Source organism: Myotis brandtii, unplaced genomic scaffold (assembly GCF_000412655.1).
Source record: "Myotis brandtii unplaced genomic scaffold, ASM41265v1 scaffold412, whole genome shotgun sequence".
In the NCBI taxonomy this organism is placed as follows: domain Eukaryota; kingdom Metazoa; phylum Chordata; class Mammalia; order Chiroptera; family Vespertilionidae; genus Myotis; species Myotis brandtii.
Genome location: NW_005365832.1, coordinates 2,858,667 through 2,876,341, shown reverse-complemented (window position 1 = coordinate 2,876,341; position 17,675 = coordinate 2,858,667). Strand labels below are relative to the sequence as shown.

General features: G+C 44.4%; 1 protein-coding gene across 1 annotated transcript in view; it reads right to left on the bottom strand.

Annotated features, from left to right (window-relative positions):
* AOX1 (aldehyde oxidase 1) overlaps window positions 1-16,701 on the bottom strand; it is a 70,766-nt gene extending 54,065 nt beyond the window's left edge. The window contains exons 1-9 of the mRNA XM_005873573.2: window positions 16,399-16,701; window positions 10,373-10,430; window positions 8,213-8,309; window positions 5,893-6,001; window positions 3,822-3,948; window positions 3,447-3,508; window positions 2,415-2,504; window positions 1,497-1,577; window positions 756-900 (exon numbers count right to left, since the gene is read on the bottom strand). Of these exons, the coding sequence (XP_005873635.1) occupies window positions 756-900; window positions 1,497-1,577; window positions 2,415-2,504; window positions 3,447-3,508; window positions 3,822-3,948; window positions 5,893-6,001; window positions 8,213-8,309; window positions 10,373-10,430; window positions 16,399-16,443 (814 nt within the window). The 5' untranslated portion in view covers window positions 16,444-16,701. The remainder of the gene's footprint in view (window positions 1-755; window positions 901-1,496; window positions 1,578-2,414; window positions 2,505-3,446; window positions 3,509-3,821; window positions 3,949-5,892; window positions 6,002-8,212; window positions 8,310-10,372; window positions 10,431-16,398) is intronic.
* Window positions 16,702-17,675: the final 974 nt, after the last annotated feature.

The following is a 17,675-nucleotide window of genomic DNA, read 5'->3' as shown; positions in this document are numbered from 1 at the left end:
CAGATCGATGATTCTCTCTCATCTTTGATGTTTCTTTTCTTAAAATATTTTTATCGATTTCAGAGAGGAAGGGAGAGGGAAAGAGAAACATCAATGATGAGAGAGAATCATTGATCTGCTGCCTCCTGCATACCCCCTTACTGGGGATTGAGCCCGCAATCCGGGCATGTGCTCTGACCGGAAACAAACCGTGATCTCCAGGTTCATAGGTCAATGCTCAACCACTGAACCATACCAGCCAGGCTCATCATTGATGTTTCTCTCTCTCTCCCCTTTCCTCTCTGAAATCAATAAAAGTATATTTTTAACAATCCCTTGGGAGGACCCTGGGAGCCTCCTCAAAGAAGCAGGCGGTCAAGCTGAGTTTACAGAGCGGACAGTAGGAGGACCCCGTAACTGCAGCGGATACCCACTGAGACACCTCTGAGAGGAAGCAGAGCCGTTTCAGACACGAGCCCAGATCGGCCTCCACAGGGAACAAGGACAGGACGGCCGTCCCTGGAACTGCTGCTCCTGCTTTGCTAGGAAGCAGCCCTCCCCGCCGCCCCCCACAACCTGGTGCAGCTCTGTACACGGCTCCCAACAGGGACAATAGGAATCACTTATGTCAGGAAGCTGTGAGAGTCTTGTGAGCAATGCCGGGGAAGCCAAGACTCAATCCGGCTGCTTCTCCTGAGACGCGCATATTTGAGGTTCTTTTCCCCAAAGCACTTTCCCTAGGTTTCCCCGTAAGAAGTCCCCAGGGTTCTGCATACCCGTAGAGGTGTTCCCCATGATGACAGGGGCCTGGGGGTACTTGGCTTTAGCCTCCAGAAGTTCCTTCAGGGTCACTGGGGAAATCCACGTCATTCTCTCGCCAGCAAAAACCCTGGTCCTGGGTGGTTGTTTCTCAGCCATTATCTGGTGAAAAACCAGTAGGGATTTGAGGTTACTTTATGACCATGTTTCCACCTGGGTTTGCTCCATCTTCATATAAACAGGGAAAGAAAATGGAGATTTAAAAATAAATAAATAAAAATGACCTAAAAGTACAGCCTCACTAGGAATCAGAATAAAAATGGGCAATATTTTACTCCTTCTGGAATCTGTTCCAGTGTCTCCTTTTGGTGCTTTTATATCTTAAAGGAATTCATTTCAATGTTCACAGAGGTTTCATCATGCTTAATTTTGTCACAACATTCTATGGAGGAATAAACTTGGTTTTCTGCTGGAAGTAGAAAACATGTCTACGTCCACAAATGTTGTGATGTCATTTCATAGCATTTTTTATGGACACTAACTGCTGCTTCTTACAGTCACTGTCTCCTCCAGGCGATCCCCCCCCCTTGCTCCCCCCTCTCTGCATCAGTCCCACGCTCTTTAGACCTTGAGTGGAGGACGACAGATGGATATTACCTGGTTGCCGAACAGCCTTTGAGAGGATCCATCAGCAAACACCCTTCCTGCCATTTCACCATGAACTCCTCTAGGACGAAGCCAGCGCTGCCTTCACTTACCATTAGCTCAGGAGGAAAAATCAATTCCTGAGTTGGATCCAGTGGCAGAAACTCCTCTTCTGAGAAGAGTTTTGAACTTGTCTTAAAAAGAGAAAGTACAATAAGTAACTGTCATCCATCAACTCGAACAACAGTACTTTCAATCCTTTGTGGAATGAGCTCAGAAGAAAACAGACACACAGCACACACACACCAGAAAGCAGCTGGCCAGCCACAGTCCCTGGGCTCTGAGTCAAGGGCTCTGACACAGACCTGGTCCTTAGCAATCAGCGTGGGTGGTGGGGAGCCCCCAGGCCCTGCACCTGCTGCGTGTTCACCTGGAGTTCGGGGAAGCAGAGGTCGCAGCTGAGACCAAGAATATCTCCCTGAATCGCCACCCGTTCTTTCATCACCCTGACATCTCCACTTTGCTTCTCATTCTTGAAAAAAGACTTGAAGGAGGCTTTTTTAAGACTAAGAAAGAGCCTGGCTGGTGTGGAGGTCACAGCTCGATTCCCAGTCAGGGTACATGCCTGGGTTGTGGGCTCAGTCCCCAGTGGGGAACGTGCAAGAGGCAGCTGATCGATGATTCTCTCTCATCATTGATGTTTCTATCCTTCTCTCCCTCTCCCTTCCTCTCTGAAATCAATAAAAATATCTTTTTAAAAAAAAAAGACTAAGAAACACTGAGATATCAATGTGCTTTCTCTCCTACAGATCGCTGTGCTTTGAATGAGAGTAACATCTGGGATGAGGAATGCAGTTGTCAGGATAGATTTGTGTGTGCACATGGCAGAGACGGAGTGAGAATGGGAGAGGGGGACATGCTGACACACCTCCAATTAATTTAACTCAGGCAGCTGTCTATCCTTCCTAAAAGTCAGCTGGTCTCTGGCCAGGTCCTGAGAAACCCTTATAAAAAATGCACATGTCACTGACCTTATTTCCTTCCTCAAGTTCTGGGAATCCGTTTATCCCTTGATTCAGACAGCAAACCCCATTCTCCTTACTTTGGCAGCAGCCAGAAGTCTAGGGGGTGAAAAACAAATAACGGAGAATTTATTGCTGATTCTACTAAGAATTTTTTCAGCTTTCTTGACGTATAATTAATAAATAAAATTGTATACATTTAAAGTATACAATGTGATGATTTGATATATGTATATTTTGTTAAATGATTATCACAGTCAGTTAATTAACACACTTATTATCACACATAATTACCATTGTGTGTGTGTGGTGAGAACACTTAAGGTCAAGCCTCTTAGCAAATCTCAAACACACAACACAGTATTATTAACTATTGTCACCATAATTTAAAGATCGTATAACAAAGTCTGGCACATAGCAATAAGTATTAACAATGGTTTTTAATAGTAATATTTTTTATTTTATTAATAAAAATGTTAACAAGCATTATTATCACTCTGACCTTATTTATGATGTACTGATGTCATAGTTTAACTTCCAAAGGGCAATCTTATGTCCCTCATTTTAAGGTCATTTGTTCATTTATTCATTCAACAAACAATGATTGAGTGGTCACTCACTCGGTGAATGGTGTCCAGTTTGGAGACACATGGCCTCTACTGTCAGGCAGACCAAAGTCTGATGAACAGGCAGAAGAGCAAATGGGCAACTGCCCCATCATGTGACCAACGCTGTGACAGGGGCATGCACAGGGGGCTGCAGGAGCACCATGGCGGGGTATCCGAGTCAGGCAAACAGGTCAGGAACAATGACCACAGCCAACATCAAAGTGCTTAGTGCTCACTACGTGAGTAGCAGGGCCAGGCCAGTGAACGAGGGTAAGCACCGTGCCCAAGATCAGATAACACCGTTATAGGCTTTGAGATAAAAAGTAGCCCTGAATCAGTACAAATGGCTATTCCCCAAGTCACACCTCACAACCCCTACTGTTCTGTTTCATTGGGAAAAAATACACTTACTAATATGTTCCTTTCTACTCACGTTACAGAAAGTCTTGCATGCATCAATGATGGGCCTGTATCCAGTGCAACGGCACAGGTTACCTAAAGGAGAAACACCCAGCTCTGTCAATCAAGGAACCTAAAGAGAGGCACAGACTGCCAATCATGATGGCAATAAGGCCCCCATCCTACAAAAAAGTCTATTTGACATTTCAGTGCACCTAATCTACAAAGTCAGAGTTTTTTATCAGCAACTTGGGATATTTGGTTGATATATAAAGTTACTGCAAAGAGCAAATGAGATCATCTTTACATAGCATTTAATACAGCGTGTGGCACATGGCAGGTGTCCAACATTAGTGTTCATCATCATCATCATTATTCAAAAACGGAAGCACACACACATATAACCTACCACCCAGGGCATCAGTTAACTGGTCCAGGGTGGGATCCGGGTGGTTCCTCAGCAGCGTGTAGATGGACATCACCATCCCAGGGGTGCAGAAGCCACACTGCGTGCCGTGGCACCTGGCGATCCTCTCCTGGAGGCACAGGAGGTATGGACATGCAGAATCTGGGGCCCCACCCCAGACCTACTGAATCACACCTGCCTTTTGACAGGAGCCCCAGGCGAATCGTACGCACATTGGGGTTGGAGAAGAGGCCCCAGGAGATCCTTCTCATCCTAGGGGTCTCCCTTTCTTAGGCTGAGTGGCCAGGAATACTGGTCTTCACCAGCTTTTGAGCTTCATTCAAGGTTCTCAGCTTTCAGAATCAACAGGGGAGTTTAAAAATGTCCAAAAGCAGCACCCAAGATCAACTGACTGAGAATCCCCAGGGGTGTGACACAGACATATAAAGCTTCCCAGGTTGCCCGTCTGGTGTGGCTCAGTGGTTGAGCATCGACCTATGAACCAGGAGATCATGGTTTGATTCCCAGTCAGGGCACATGCTTGGGTTGTGGGCTTCATCCCCAGTAGGGGTCGTGTAGGAGGCAGTCGATCAATGATTCTCTCTCATCATTAATGTTTCTATCTCTCCCTCTCCATTCCTCTCTAAAATCAATAAGAATATATTTAATAATAATAATAATAATAATAATAAAGATTCCCAAGTGGTTTCAATTTGTAGTCCCGAATGGGAATCACTGAGATAAAGTGATTCCAAGGTTACTTCCTGGAAGTCTTTCAGAAAATGAACTGAATTATACCCACGTTGAGGGGGAAAAACAAACAACAACAAACAAACCTCCAAGTATTTCCTGCCCACTACTGCCCTAATACTTTGGCACAGAGAAGTTTGTTTACAAAGCACCATTATTGATCCTGAAAGCAATCAAGAAGGAAGTATTGCTTTTATTTTCCTTCCAACCCTTTCCCGCCCCCAGCATGTTCTCCTTGGAATCTAACGTCAAAGTTGCAGCCTCCTTTTGGAAGCTGTCTTCTGGCTTCATTGCAACCAGGAGAGGAACAGCAGTGACTAAATGAAAGTGTTGTCATGCCTGTGAATAGGGAAGTCTCACCAGGGTGTCCAGGCAGAATTCACGCCCTCTAGGTATTGGGGTTTCATAGAACATAAACAGAACTCACGATTCCTTCAAATCCTGAGAATTTGAAGTTTGGCCATTTTCTTTGTCACCTCAATCTTTCCCCTCTTCAGCCCTCTCCTCATAAGTGACCTTTATCAACTTAGAGAAAAACATGTAGTACCAGCATTTTTGTGGCAAATGCATAAATAACCAAAAGACTCAGGAGTCAGAGGTGCCCTTTCACTTGAGGCAAAGTTCTAAGAAGGTGCTGCCTTAGGAGAAAAAAACCTCCAAATTCATTGACAATTCCTATCACCTGTCTTCTGAACAAATCCCACACTTAAATCTTTTTGGTAGCTGAGATGGTCATTCAGCTTTAAAATCATGTTGTTTTCCACTTTATAAAAAAACAATAAAATTATATTCCTCAATGCACAGAGCTCTTGTTTCTTTGTAAGGTTGGAAGATGCAAAGCGGATAGTGGATAGGTGCCATTTAATTAGAACATAGAAAACAGACTGATGAGTCTCAGGGTAAAAAGGGCCAAATATATTGAAGGGAGATGATTTGACTTTGTGTGGTGGGCACACAACGTAATATAAAGATCGTGTATCATGGAAATGTATACCTGAAACCTATGAACCAATGTCACCCCAATAAATTTAATAATAAATAAATAAATAAATAAATAAATAAATAAATAAAAATATCTTTTAAAAAAACAACCCAGTGAGGTCAGTGTCTGTTTGTTTTTAACCAAGTCCTCTAGTCTTCGGAAAAACATCAGGCACAAAACATCCATGTGGCCCAGGTTCCCCTCCTGGTCCCCAGCTGGATTTCATCTGTCGGCTGACCAAGCAGGAGGACCCAGGCTGCTCGACTGTATTAATCTCAGGGGCTCATCATGACATTAATGGTTTTCAAAGCCCAGAAATCCCCTGAAGAGGCCCACCCTCACCTGAACTGGGTGAATCCTGGTCCTGGTGCTGCCTATGCCTTCCACTGTGGTGACGGCAGCGCCATACACAGAACAGATGGGCATCAGACAGGCGTTGGCTGGGTAATGTCTTCAGAATGCAAAAGAAAAGCACAGATTAATCGTAGCCAATGGGGAAGGGGACTGAACATTCACTGAGAACCTCCAATGTGGAAAGTTTGGAAGAATGTTCCAGGCTCTATTTGCGTATACATTTTATCCGTAGCTCACATTCATTTTACAAAAGTAGAATCTGAGGGTCAGAGTGGCTTGCTTGGGGACACAGCTGGAGCGCCAGAGACAGGATTCATTAGACCTCCAAATTCTGACTCCAGAACAGGTCCCACTCACTTTTGTTGTTTTTCTCATGGATGAGGGGCTGACATTCTCCTCTGTAGTCACCTGCGATTAATCAGCTAGAGCAGTGGTTCTCAACCTTCTGGCCCTTTAAATACAGTTCCTCATGTTGTGATCCAACCATAAAATTATTTTTGTTGCTAATTCATAACTGTAATGTTGCTACTGTTATGAATCGTAATGTAAATATCTGATATGCAGGATGGTCTTAGGCGACCCTTGTGAAAGGGTCGTTTGACTGCCAAAGGGGTCACGACCCACAGGTTGAGAACCACTGAGCTAGAGCATATTCCATCTTCTGGGCAGGTGCTGAGCCAGGGGTTGGTTGGGGAATACAGTGAATTTGAAATTGTGCTTCAGAAGAAATAGGGTGTGAGATACAGAACTCCTCAATCCCACAAAACCTACAGCTTGGAAATGTCCAACTCAAAAATGACAACTAAAATGTTCTCATTTACCAAACAGAACTACAAATGACCAATAAGCACATGAAATATATGTTCAACTTCAAAATAACCAAGAGAAATTCAAATTAAGCAATGAGAAACACCATTTTTTAAATCAAGGAAAATGACAAATATTTTTCAAAAGTGTAATATGCATCATTAGCAAAAATTTGGAAAAAAGAAACTCATGTACTGTTGAATAACAATGTAAATTGATAGAGCTCTTCTGGGAGACATTTCACTGGAAGGCATAAAAACTTTTCAGATACATACACACTCTTTTACTCTGAAATTCCATCTCTATGGACTGTCACAGATATATGTATATATCATTGACACATTGCTTATAATAATGAAGAACTGAAAACAATCTAAGTGTTTGGGGATTGATTTTGGTGCACTCAGCAATGGAACATACCTAACCGTTAAAATTATATTTATTACTTTCAAAAGATATTCATGAGAATATACAGATTTCTAAACAGTATATGCAGTATGCTTCTGTATGTGCACACATGAAAGATCAAAAGGATATTATTCATGTATAAATAAATTTAAATATTTATTGAGTGCCTACCATGTGTCAGGCAGTTCCAGATGCTAGGATTCATTGGATAAAACCCCTTTCCTTATAGAGTGTATAGTTTAGTGGAGGGAAGATAGACAATATCTATGTATACAGATAAGTTGGCTTGGCTGTGGAACACAGACAGATCTCTGAAGTCTCACCAGTGCTCAGATCCTTTGCCCTCATCTGAGATCTATGGAATGATGTAAAATGCTGTAATATGTGCATAATTGGAGATGCGGGGGAAGGGAGAGAGAAAATAAATATTTGAAGAGATAATGACTTGGGAAGTTTCCAAAGCTGATAGAAGACATCAACCCACAAATCCAAGAAACTTGGCAAACAAGAAAGAGATGTTAAATATAATGGTAAGCCATTGGTGATTTTGAAGTATGAGAGTGTTGTGATCTGATTTATACTTGAAACACATCTCTCTTAGTGATGTATGAAGAAGGTACTATATATTGGGGCAGGGTGGGAGCAAGAGGATCATTAGTAAGCTGTGTTGTGATCTGATTTATACTTGAAACACATCTCTCTGAGTGATGTATGAAGAAGGTACTATATATTGGGGCAAGGGTGGGAGCAAGGGGATCATTAGTAGGCCGTAATAGTGATATAAGAGTGTGATGATGGCATTATTCTCCCCTGCTATTTGAGCCCTCCTTTCCTCCCAGACAGCACAGGGTGTCAGACAGCCTTTTAACTTTCAATGGGGGATTCTTTGGCTACATGTTATCCTCATTGATGGCACATTTTTAATAATCTATTCATATTCCTGGGATAATGTTTGTCTTGTCACTGTGTCTCCAATATCTAACATAGTTCCTGTCACATAGTAGGTGCTCAGTGCATATTTACCAACTAAAGGAATAAAACAAAGTTCAAAACTACAAAAAATCAACCATATCTGCACTTTGCTGACAGGTACCTTATCCTCTTGGTAACGGGGTTATATCGTGATATCATCACTGTGCAGGCACCACAGCCTCCCCCTCCACAGCCATACTTAGTTCCTGTGAGTCGAACTGGGAAAAGCACAGTTAAGGATAACGTGTTTTTCATAATTCTCTTTCCAGATAGAACTGATCTTAGGAGACAACACTACCAAAGACTTATATATATAGTTAAATTAATACATAATTACCAAATGATGGCTGTATGGATGCTATTATTTAGAATGATGTAAATTCTTAATTTTCATTTGTGCATTATATCTAGTTTCCTCCCTTTCAAAAACAACTGGGCCTCAGGTTGCCAAAAATTGGGCCAAACTAAGAAAAGGAAGAGTCTTTATACATAAGGGCTTAAATATTTGAAAGTATGAGTATATTGTACATTTGTTCTCAACCTCATCTGTGTCTTTGATGGCATACAAAGTAAAATGTCAACGTGTAAATAATTCTTGAAATATTTCTATTACATTATCCATGTTGGCCATATTTCTCTGCTTCTTGGTGGCAGAAACTATTGGTTGTTCCCCAATATCTTTCTTCCTCGGTTATAAAATCCTCAATTTTTAGCTACACACATGGTTTCCCAGGATAAAAAAAAATATTTTTGCAAGCTTCCTCTGCAGCTAGATAGAGTTATCAACAATGGTGGCCAATATGACTTCCAGAAGGAAAATGTCCTTTCAAAAGGAGAAGGGTGCCTGTTTCTTCATCCCTTACTTCTTTCTATTTGTTGGAATTCAGATATGATGGCTGGACCTCAATAGTCATCTCTGACCAGGAGGAGAAAGCTGCATGCTGAGGTGGGAGAGGGGGAACGGCAAGATATAAGGAGCTTGGTTCCCTGATTACGTTGTGACACTGCTTTACTAGGCCTGATATACCTACATTTGGGATGCCTCTATGGGAGTAGGATAGCCATGAGAATGTGCCTCACACACCTACTTCAACAGGGAGGGTACTGACCAAGAGGCCCAGCAGCCACACTCTGAAATCTACCCTCCAGTTGTCACTGGCTCCCTCCCCATTTCCTTTCACTCTGGCATTTCATTTAATAAGACTCTTGCATATTTAATCCCATTTTTTTAGTCTCTGCTTCCCGGAGGACCTGAACTAATACAATGAGAAAGGAATACATGTCTATTTTCTATCTTGTTTATTGCTATTGGGGATTTTCTGTCACTCACAAATGAACTGAATATGAAATATTACACATTAGTACCATGGATAACCAGGAAATCAGTGTTCATTGTTTTTACATCCCAAGATCTTAAATGACTTCCAGAGGATAGTTATTGATGCTTTTTGAGTTGTGTACTCTTTGGCGAATTTCACTCTCTCCAGGAGAGAGAAATGTACCAACTCCCACTGTCACATAATTTTGTATATAATTTAATGGGGTCTACAGAACTCTGGGAGCCCACTGGAGTTCATGCCTAGAAGGCTAAGAATCCATTCCTCAGATGACTTATTTAGAAAGTTTTTCTAAGGTACCATTCTCAGGCTTGATTTCTCCATTGTTCTTTTCCTTTCGTTTCAGGAGATTTCTGTGCTCTCTTTTTCTGATGGGCATGATGATTAGTCCTCAAAGACAGAATGTCAATATTGTGACTCTTGATTCTAAAGGATGCTTAATTAAGCCTTTCAGCATCCATTGTTTTCATTCCCATCGCTAGCTTCTCCATCTATACAATATAGTAAGTGCCAAGACAGATTGGAAAGAAGCTGGTTCTTCTGACAGTCTTAACTGTGCACTGCCTACAAAACTACAATGTAAGACTTTCTCAAAGAACATAAAACCACAATAGTAGAGAATATATAACTCAGTATGGCTTTAAAAAGATATTTGAGCCCAGCCAGCATGGCTCAGTGGTTGAGCATCGACCTATGAACCAGGAGGGTCAGGGCACATGCCCGTGTTGCGGGCTCTGTCCCCAGTAGGGGGTGTGCAGGAGGTGGCCAATCAATGATTGTCTCTCATCATTGATGTTTCTATCTCCCTCTGTCTTCCTCTCTGAAATCAATAAAAATATTTTTTATAAAAGATATTTTAAATATCACCTGATGAGGCTGTCAGAACCCCCCATCCCTACCCCTACCTCCAAACACACACAAGCACAAAGCAAAGGAAAGGATACGCTTCTTTCTCAGATATGGTAACAGCATTGTTTCAGGATCAACATTTTTTTCTATCACCTGCACCGGAAGGAAAATAAGAGTTAGGCACACACATTTGAGAGGGCTTGTGTCATTTTTGTTATAACAGGCTTATGTTAATTTGATGGAAACACACATTAATTAACTCTCTTAAGTGTAAGGTCTGAATCTTGGGCCCCATCGCCACTTTGTCACTGTCCTTGGTCCTGAATCATCACTGTACACTGTTCTCCAAGGCAGTGGTTGGTTCTATTAGTAGGAACACTAGTGACTTCTGTCCAGCTTCTGCTAGAAAGTCTAAAACGGATAATATATTAGTATAAAAGAATGGAGAGAGGGAAAGAGAGAGACAGGAGAGAGAGAGAGAGAGAGAGAGAGAGAGAGAGAGAGAGAGAGATATGCTGCTGGAATAGAATAGCTTCTGAGAAATTGATATAGTTTTTTTAAGACTCACTTGCTTATTATGTTCAAAGAACAAGTTTCCAAAAGGAGATCACAATCAACCATTGCCCCCAAATAAAACAAAAACAAAGAAGAAGATAAAATGTGTGTGCCGCCCTAGCTGGTTTGGCTCAGTGGATAGATCATTGGCCTGCAGGCTGAAGGGTCCCAGGTTCAATTCCGGCCAAGGGCACATGCCTGGATTGTGGGCTCGATCCCCAGTTGGGGGGGTGAAGAAGGCAGCCGATCAATGATTCTCTCTCATCATTGATGTTTCTATCTCTCTCTCCCTCTCCCTTCCTCTCTGAAATCAATAAAGAAATATATTTTTTAAACATGGGTGTGCCAAGTGATACAAAGATGGGAACACAAGGACACCCTGGGAAGCAAGTCTGTGAGCAGCACAGCAGTAGGACAGAGCACACAGATGTGGCATGATTGAAATGTCACAATTGGTTATGTTTTCCAAAGTGATCAAGTTCTCTCTCTTTTGATTAAAGAAGTGGATTTCTCTTAGGTTCACAAATAAAAGCATCGCTTACTCCACAAGTTCAGAAGTAGAGTTCCCCTTCCATCTTGTTTCACTAATGTTCCCTTCCAGGAAGTAGATGAGGAAAGGACAATGCTTATTCTATGGATGCCTCCTTACCCTTGATTTTAAGTGGCCACACACCCAGCAAAGAAACACATGTGCCAATTACCAAGTTTAGATATAGGTCCTAGAGAGTCTGTATACAGTAAGGAAGATGTGGTGTGTGTGTGTGTGTGTGTGTGTGTGTGTGTGTGTGTGTGTGTACACATACTGTAATACAGAGGAGCGCCCTAGGCAAGCCAAACTAAATTGACCCTCAAATGAAAAACTTTATTTTACTTATTTTCCCCAATTAATTTGATGGCCTCACCATCTGCTAGGTCATCTAAGATTAGAATTTTTAGCTATTTTAAACTTTTCCTTTCTTTTGATCTGCCATAATCAGGGTTGCCAAGTCCTGCCACGTATACTTCCAAAATGATTCTCTAAACGCCTTTCACTTCTACAGCCATTCCCCGAAATCAGCCCTTATTACTGCCTGCCTGAACAATTATAACAGCTCCCTAACAGGCCTCCTGCCTCCATTCTTGGCTCCCGCGATGTCACCCTCTATACCACTGCCAGAGTGTCCTCCCTAAAATCCAAGTCTGATCATCTCCTGTATCTGCCTAAATTCAACACACACCCCCGGCTGCCAAACTGCCATGCTGTGAATTCCTCAGTCACTCAGGGTACTTGTTAAAATGAAACCCTACGGAATCAGACTTTCTGGGAGAGGGAACCAGAAAATGTGCATCTATAATGAGCACACTGAGTGGGTATTGGGTGAATTTACATTCAAGAGTACCTGGATATGCCTGGCTGGTGTTGCTCAGTGGTTGAACATCGACCCATAAACCAGGAGGTCACAGTTCAATTCCCAATCAGGGCACATGCCTGGGTTTCAGGCTCGATCCCCAGTGTGGCACATGCAGGAGACAGCCAATCAATGATTCTCTCTCATCACTGATGTTTCTATCTTTCTTTCCCTCTTCCTTCCTCTCTTAAAGCAATAAAAAAAATATTTTTAAAAAACCACCTGGAATACAAGAAGAGATTCAAACTTCTCAGAATAGCCTAAAAGGCCTCTTTGATACACTGCCCATCATCTCCAGCCACTCAACCCATCTTGAAGTATCTTGAAGTCCACTCACATGGAAGAGCCGGCCAATCCCAGCAGTGCACAGACCTTTATCCTTCACTACAGGTGCTGATAGAATTCCTTCTGTCCCAGAAGTCCTCTGATTCTTCTAACTTGACAGAATTCTGTATGCCATTCAAAGCCCTGCTCAAATACTCTCTCCTTTTTGGGGTGCTACTGTCTACTATCCCCTCCCCACTCTGCTCAGGGAGCCATCCTCTTCTGTGCTCCTGTGGCCAATGTCCACACACCTCTCACAGAATGTTTTACCTGCATCATAATTACTTGTGATGTATAAGTCTTTCTTGATCCCTGAGAGAAACTACCTTCTGCTGTTCTTCTTTGTGCCAAACACTGAGCTAGGTGCTGGTGATATAATAAATGCTAATAAATTAAATGAGTCACTGGAACATGATATATACAATTTGCTAGGAGAACTCTGAGGAGGAAGGGGTGATTTTTCACAGGCTGGAACATCTGGACAGAAGAAAAGAAAGACAAGTAGAGAAGTGCCAATAATGGTGGCAGAAACTGTTGGTTGTCTACCCAGCATGCATTCTCCCTTTCTTCCTTCCTGCTGCCTGGAATAGGGATGCAATGGCTAGAACTCCAGCAGCCCTTTTAGACCACGAGGCAACATATTAACAGCAGCAGAGGAAAAAGAAAGAAGGTGACACTAAAGCTTCTGGGCCAGTTCCACAGTGTCTATCCCCAGATATCCTTTCTTTAAAAATAAAAGAAATGACTTACCTTGTTTGAACCACTGTTAATTTGGAATTTGTTGCCATTTGCAGCTGAAACTAATCCTAATTAATACATATGATGGCAAATCCACAGAAGCCCACTTTTAATGGAGAGAAATAATGTGGGGAGACCAGAGAGCAAAGAATAGTATTTTAGGCTTGAGACATACTGTATTTTTTGGAAAGAGTTAATGGAAGCAGCAGGCCTTGTTTGTTCTAGATGTTTCAAGAGATTAGAGTCTGGCTCAAAGCCCACTGGCTTTAAATATGTTTCTTTTTCTTGATTTGGTAGATGGCATGTTTGGAGGATGGAGGTGGGAGGAAGGATTTAGCAAGCACCCTGTCCTGGCAGGTCTTGGCGTTAAATAGGGAGGTCAGGACCAAGATAGTGGCTGGGGGTGGGGAGGGGATGAGGCACAGTTATCCTCACTGACGGGGTCAGGGTCATGCATATTCCCGTCTCAGGGCAGCCTTGGGTGTTGCAAGAACAGAGTGTGTCCCTTTGTATCTCCACCAGCCCTCTGGGAGCTTTCAAGTTCACGTTGCACAAGGATGAGAAACCACGTTCCTCTGGGCCAGGCTGAGGGGCCTTGCCAGGTCCAAGACAGAGGCAGAAAGAAAAGGGAGATTATGGGGAGAGAGAAAGGAGGTGAAAGAATGGATTAAGAAAGGGAGAGGGGTATGTATGAAAGGACAGGTGGACAAGTAGAAGAGGGAGAACGAGGTATGTATTGTGGGACACTGTTTGTAGAGAAGAACAATAACCCTCAGCAGCATTAGGGCAGGGGTTCGAGGGGACAGCCAGGGAGGACTTCTGCCTGAGCTTCAGGTTGCTTTAAAATTCATTTTACTTTTTGGTTCTTCCTGCCGCAGCCACCTCCAACCCCTCCATTTTTCTTTGAATTATCACAGCCATCTCAGCAGCCCCAAAATGTCCTCTCCCAGCCCTGTAAACCAAACCCCCAGGACAGCTCTGTCCAGATTCTTATCTTGACATCAAGCCCGTACACTTCGTTGAGCAAACAATGCTCGACTACCTTTTGGCCCCCTTGGTACTTCTGGGCAGGTTCTGGCTCTACACAGGAAATCAATGACTTTCCAGTCCAGATCTTAAAAATCATTGTCACATGCTTACTGTGTGCCAAGTATCTTGCTAACCACTCTCCATGGACTTTAATCTTCATCCCAATTCCGAGGAGGAATGTATTGTTATTGGGTTCATTTTGCAGAGAGGAAAACTGAGACTCAGAGATATTTAACAGCTTTTTGAGGCTTCAGAGCCGCTGAGTGGCAGAGCAGAGAGGGCAGGATTCAAACCCATGACCAGCTAGTTTCAAAGCCTACACCTGTGATCTCTACACCTCACTGCTTTGGTTCCAGAGTTGTATTGGAGACTGGCATTTAGGGTATGATCCACTCATGGGCTCCTGCCCCTTAAACTCCATGTTAACTGGACGCCTGTTCTGGGGGCCCTGGTAGAGCAAGGCAGTCTTCAGACATCTCTCTGCAACTAAATCTCAACTAAGACCAATGGCAATGGTCTTAGACCCTGCTCAACCACACCTTTGGAATTTTGAGAATCTTTCTCAAAAACCACAGACCAGAGGCCAATCACATCACTGAGAATCTCCTAATTGGCTTCTAAGCTTCCTTTCATGGGCAAGTCTGTTTTTGTTTTTTAAATATATTTTTGTTGATGTCAGAGAGGAAGAGAGAGGGAGAGAAAGATTAGAAACACCAATGATGAGAGAGAATCATTGATTGGCTGCCTGCTGCATGCCTCCTACTCGGGATGGAGCCAGCAACCCAGGCATGTGCCCTTGACCGGAATCGAACCCGGGACCCTTCAGTCTGAAGGCCAATGCTCTATCCACTGAGCCAAACCAGCTAGGGCAAACCCTTACTTGTTTAAATAAAAAGGCCAGTTACCCTTAATATACCATTCAGTTATGCCAAAGAAGAAAAAGTGACATACTTCCTCCCATTGCCATATGTTACTCTACAGATTGGGAACAGCAAGCTCATCTTATCTCTTGGAAAACCAGACAGCGGGGCAGAGGCTGGCTTCATGGGAACTACAACCTGTGCCTTAGAGCGCAGGGAGCAGTCCTCTTTAAGGAAAGTAGCATAGAACCACAAAGGCTCAGGGCTCTGGTCCTGACCCCACTCCGCTTCCTGGGGGGTCCCTCGCACCAGTGGGGGAAGTGCTGTGGCATCTGTGAGCAGAAGCAGGGGTGGCAGGTGGCTCTGAAGGCGCTGGCACGTGGGAATGCAAGTAGCACGGCTTGGTGGTCAGCTCTTCAGGTAGTCCCTTACCCTTCCTGCCTCAGTTTCCCCCTTGCAAAATGATGCCAAGATGCTGGGATAACATTAAGAGTGCGCAGGTGATGGTATGTGTGTCGGAGCTCGGGGAAGTGTTTTTAAAGGGTGCCTTGGGGCTTTGACACTGCCTGGAACCGCCGGGTTCTGCAGGGTGAGCCAGGCTCTGAGGGGACAGCTGCCACACCAGCTGTGAACCCCCTGAAGACCAATCCCCAGAGCCCAGCAGGGACTCAGCTCTGCCAGGAACTGTGACTTCAGAACTAGAATTTCCTTATCTGAGGAATGTCGGGAGTGGTCTGAACTAGTTCAACTCCATGGCCCTGTCCCAACTCTAAATTGCTCTCTGCTCATCCACCTCTCTCCCGCCTCACCCCCCTCCACCTCCTCCCCAGCTGAGGCTCAGCCCTGATAGACTGTTTTCAGTCTATGAAAGACATTTTCCCAGGGGTTTCAGGGAGGGAAGAGTTGGGGGTGCTGACCTCCAAGAGTAAGAATAGCTATTTCTCTTCTTGTTTATGGGGTGAGGCGGGTACTGGGAGGGGAAAGGAACTGTGCGTCCTGGACTGGGAGGGGAAAGGAACTTCTGGAAGGTGCTGTCCCCACACACTCAGGCTCTCCCTGCCCCTGGGCGGGGGGTGGGGGCGCTCGGGCAAATCCACTTGCAAACCGCAAGCTGGGGCAGCCAGTGCTCCCCTGCATGCAGGAGCGAGTGCCCTTAGCCCCGGTACCCGGCGGGAGCCCTCCCTGCGGTTCCCAGGGCCCGGTGCCCAGTCCCGCGGGCGCGCTCACCTTGCGGCCGTTCACGTAGAAGAGCAGCTCGGCCGTCCTGTCCATGGCGGAGGCTCGGGTCTGAGGGCTCCGAGGGGGGTCGCTGGCACCTGGGACCCTGCGACGCTGACCTGGAGAGGGAGACGGGACAGCTGCAGCCGGAAGTCTGGCCAAGACGGATGCAGAAAGTCCAGATTAAGATCCAAAAGTTGTGCGAGCGCCTTCCAGATCAACTTCCCGAGATGCTGGCATGTCACTGGCACGGACTCTCTGGCCTGAAATAATGGGCGGAGCCCGTCACCTCCTGGCCTGGCGCTCAGCTCTGTTGGCCAAGACGGATGCAGAAAGTCCAGATTAAGATCCAGAAGTTGTGTGAGCGCCTTCCACATCAACTTCCCGAGATGCTGGCATGTCACTGGCGCAGACTCTCTGGCCTGAAATAATGGGCGGAGCCCATCACCTCCTGGCCTGGCGCTCAGCTCTGTGCCCCCTCCTGCCCGTCCCGTCGGCAGGTCCAGTGTGATGACATATTCTGAGTGGCTGCCAGCTGGACACCCAGGCCGGGAGCAGCAGGTTTCTTTGTACTTCCCCTCCCACTCGCCCGCGGGTGCCCTTCAGTTAATAAACAATCACATTTGTTCCAACTGTACGAATGGTTTTGCAACTTTAGCTCAGTTTTATAAATAAGTATCCAAGTTTATTTTCAAAATCAACAGCTACCTTAATATGGAGATAAACTTTTAAAAAAAAGTTTTATCACTATTCACGGTTTATCTAGTAAATAACCACAAAGTTCACCTAGTAAATATCAAGAGGTGTAAAACATTTGGAGAACTTTTAAAAAACGTGGAAAGTGCTGAAAAGCATAAAAATAAAAATCACTCATAGGCCTGCCTACAAGTCAGAATTCACCGCAGTTAACTTTGTGGGTCTATCTCTACATTTTTGAAATCTGTTAAAAATTCAAATCAAGCAAAACTGGTTCTTTTCCAGACTAGTTTTACGTACTACAGCCTGGAAGCATGGAGGAGGAGGGGAAATTTCCAACCTCGACTGCTTCCTATTCCTGCCGCATCACAGGAGGAGCAACTGCTTCAGTAGCAACCGCGGGCTCCAGGTCGCAGCTTTTTCACAGTCTCCACCAGACTTGCCATAGCCCTTCGGGGAGACAGCACGGGCCAGTGGCACGCCTTCCCCAGTCCTGGAGCTCTGCCTCCGAGCCTTTTGGTTTCAATCCCATCCGTTTCTCTTGCTCGATATTCCGCTGGTCCCTTTTGCCTCTTCAGTTCTTGTCAGTT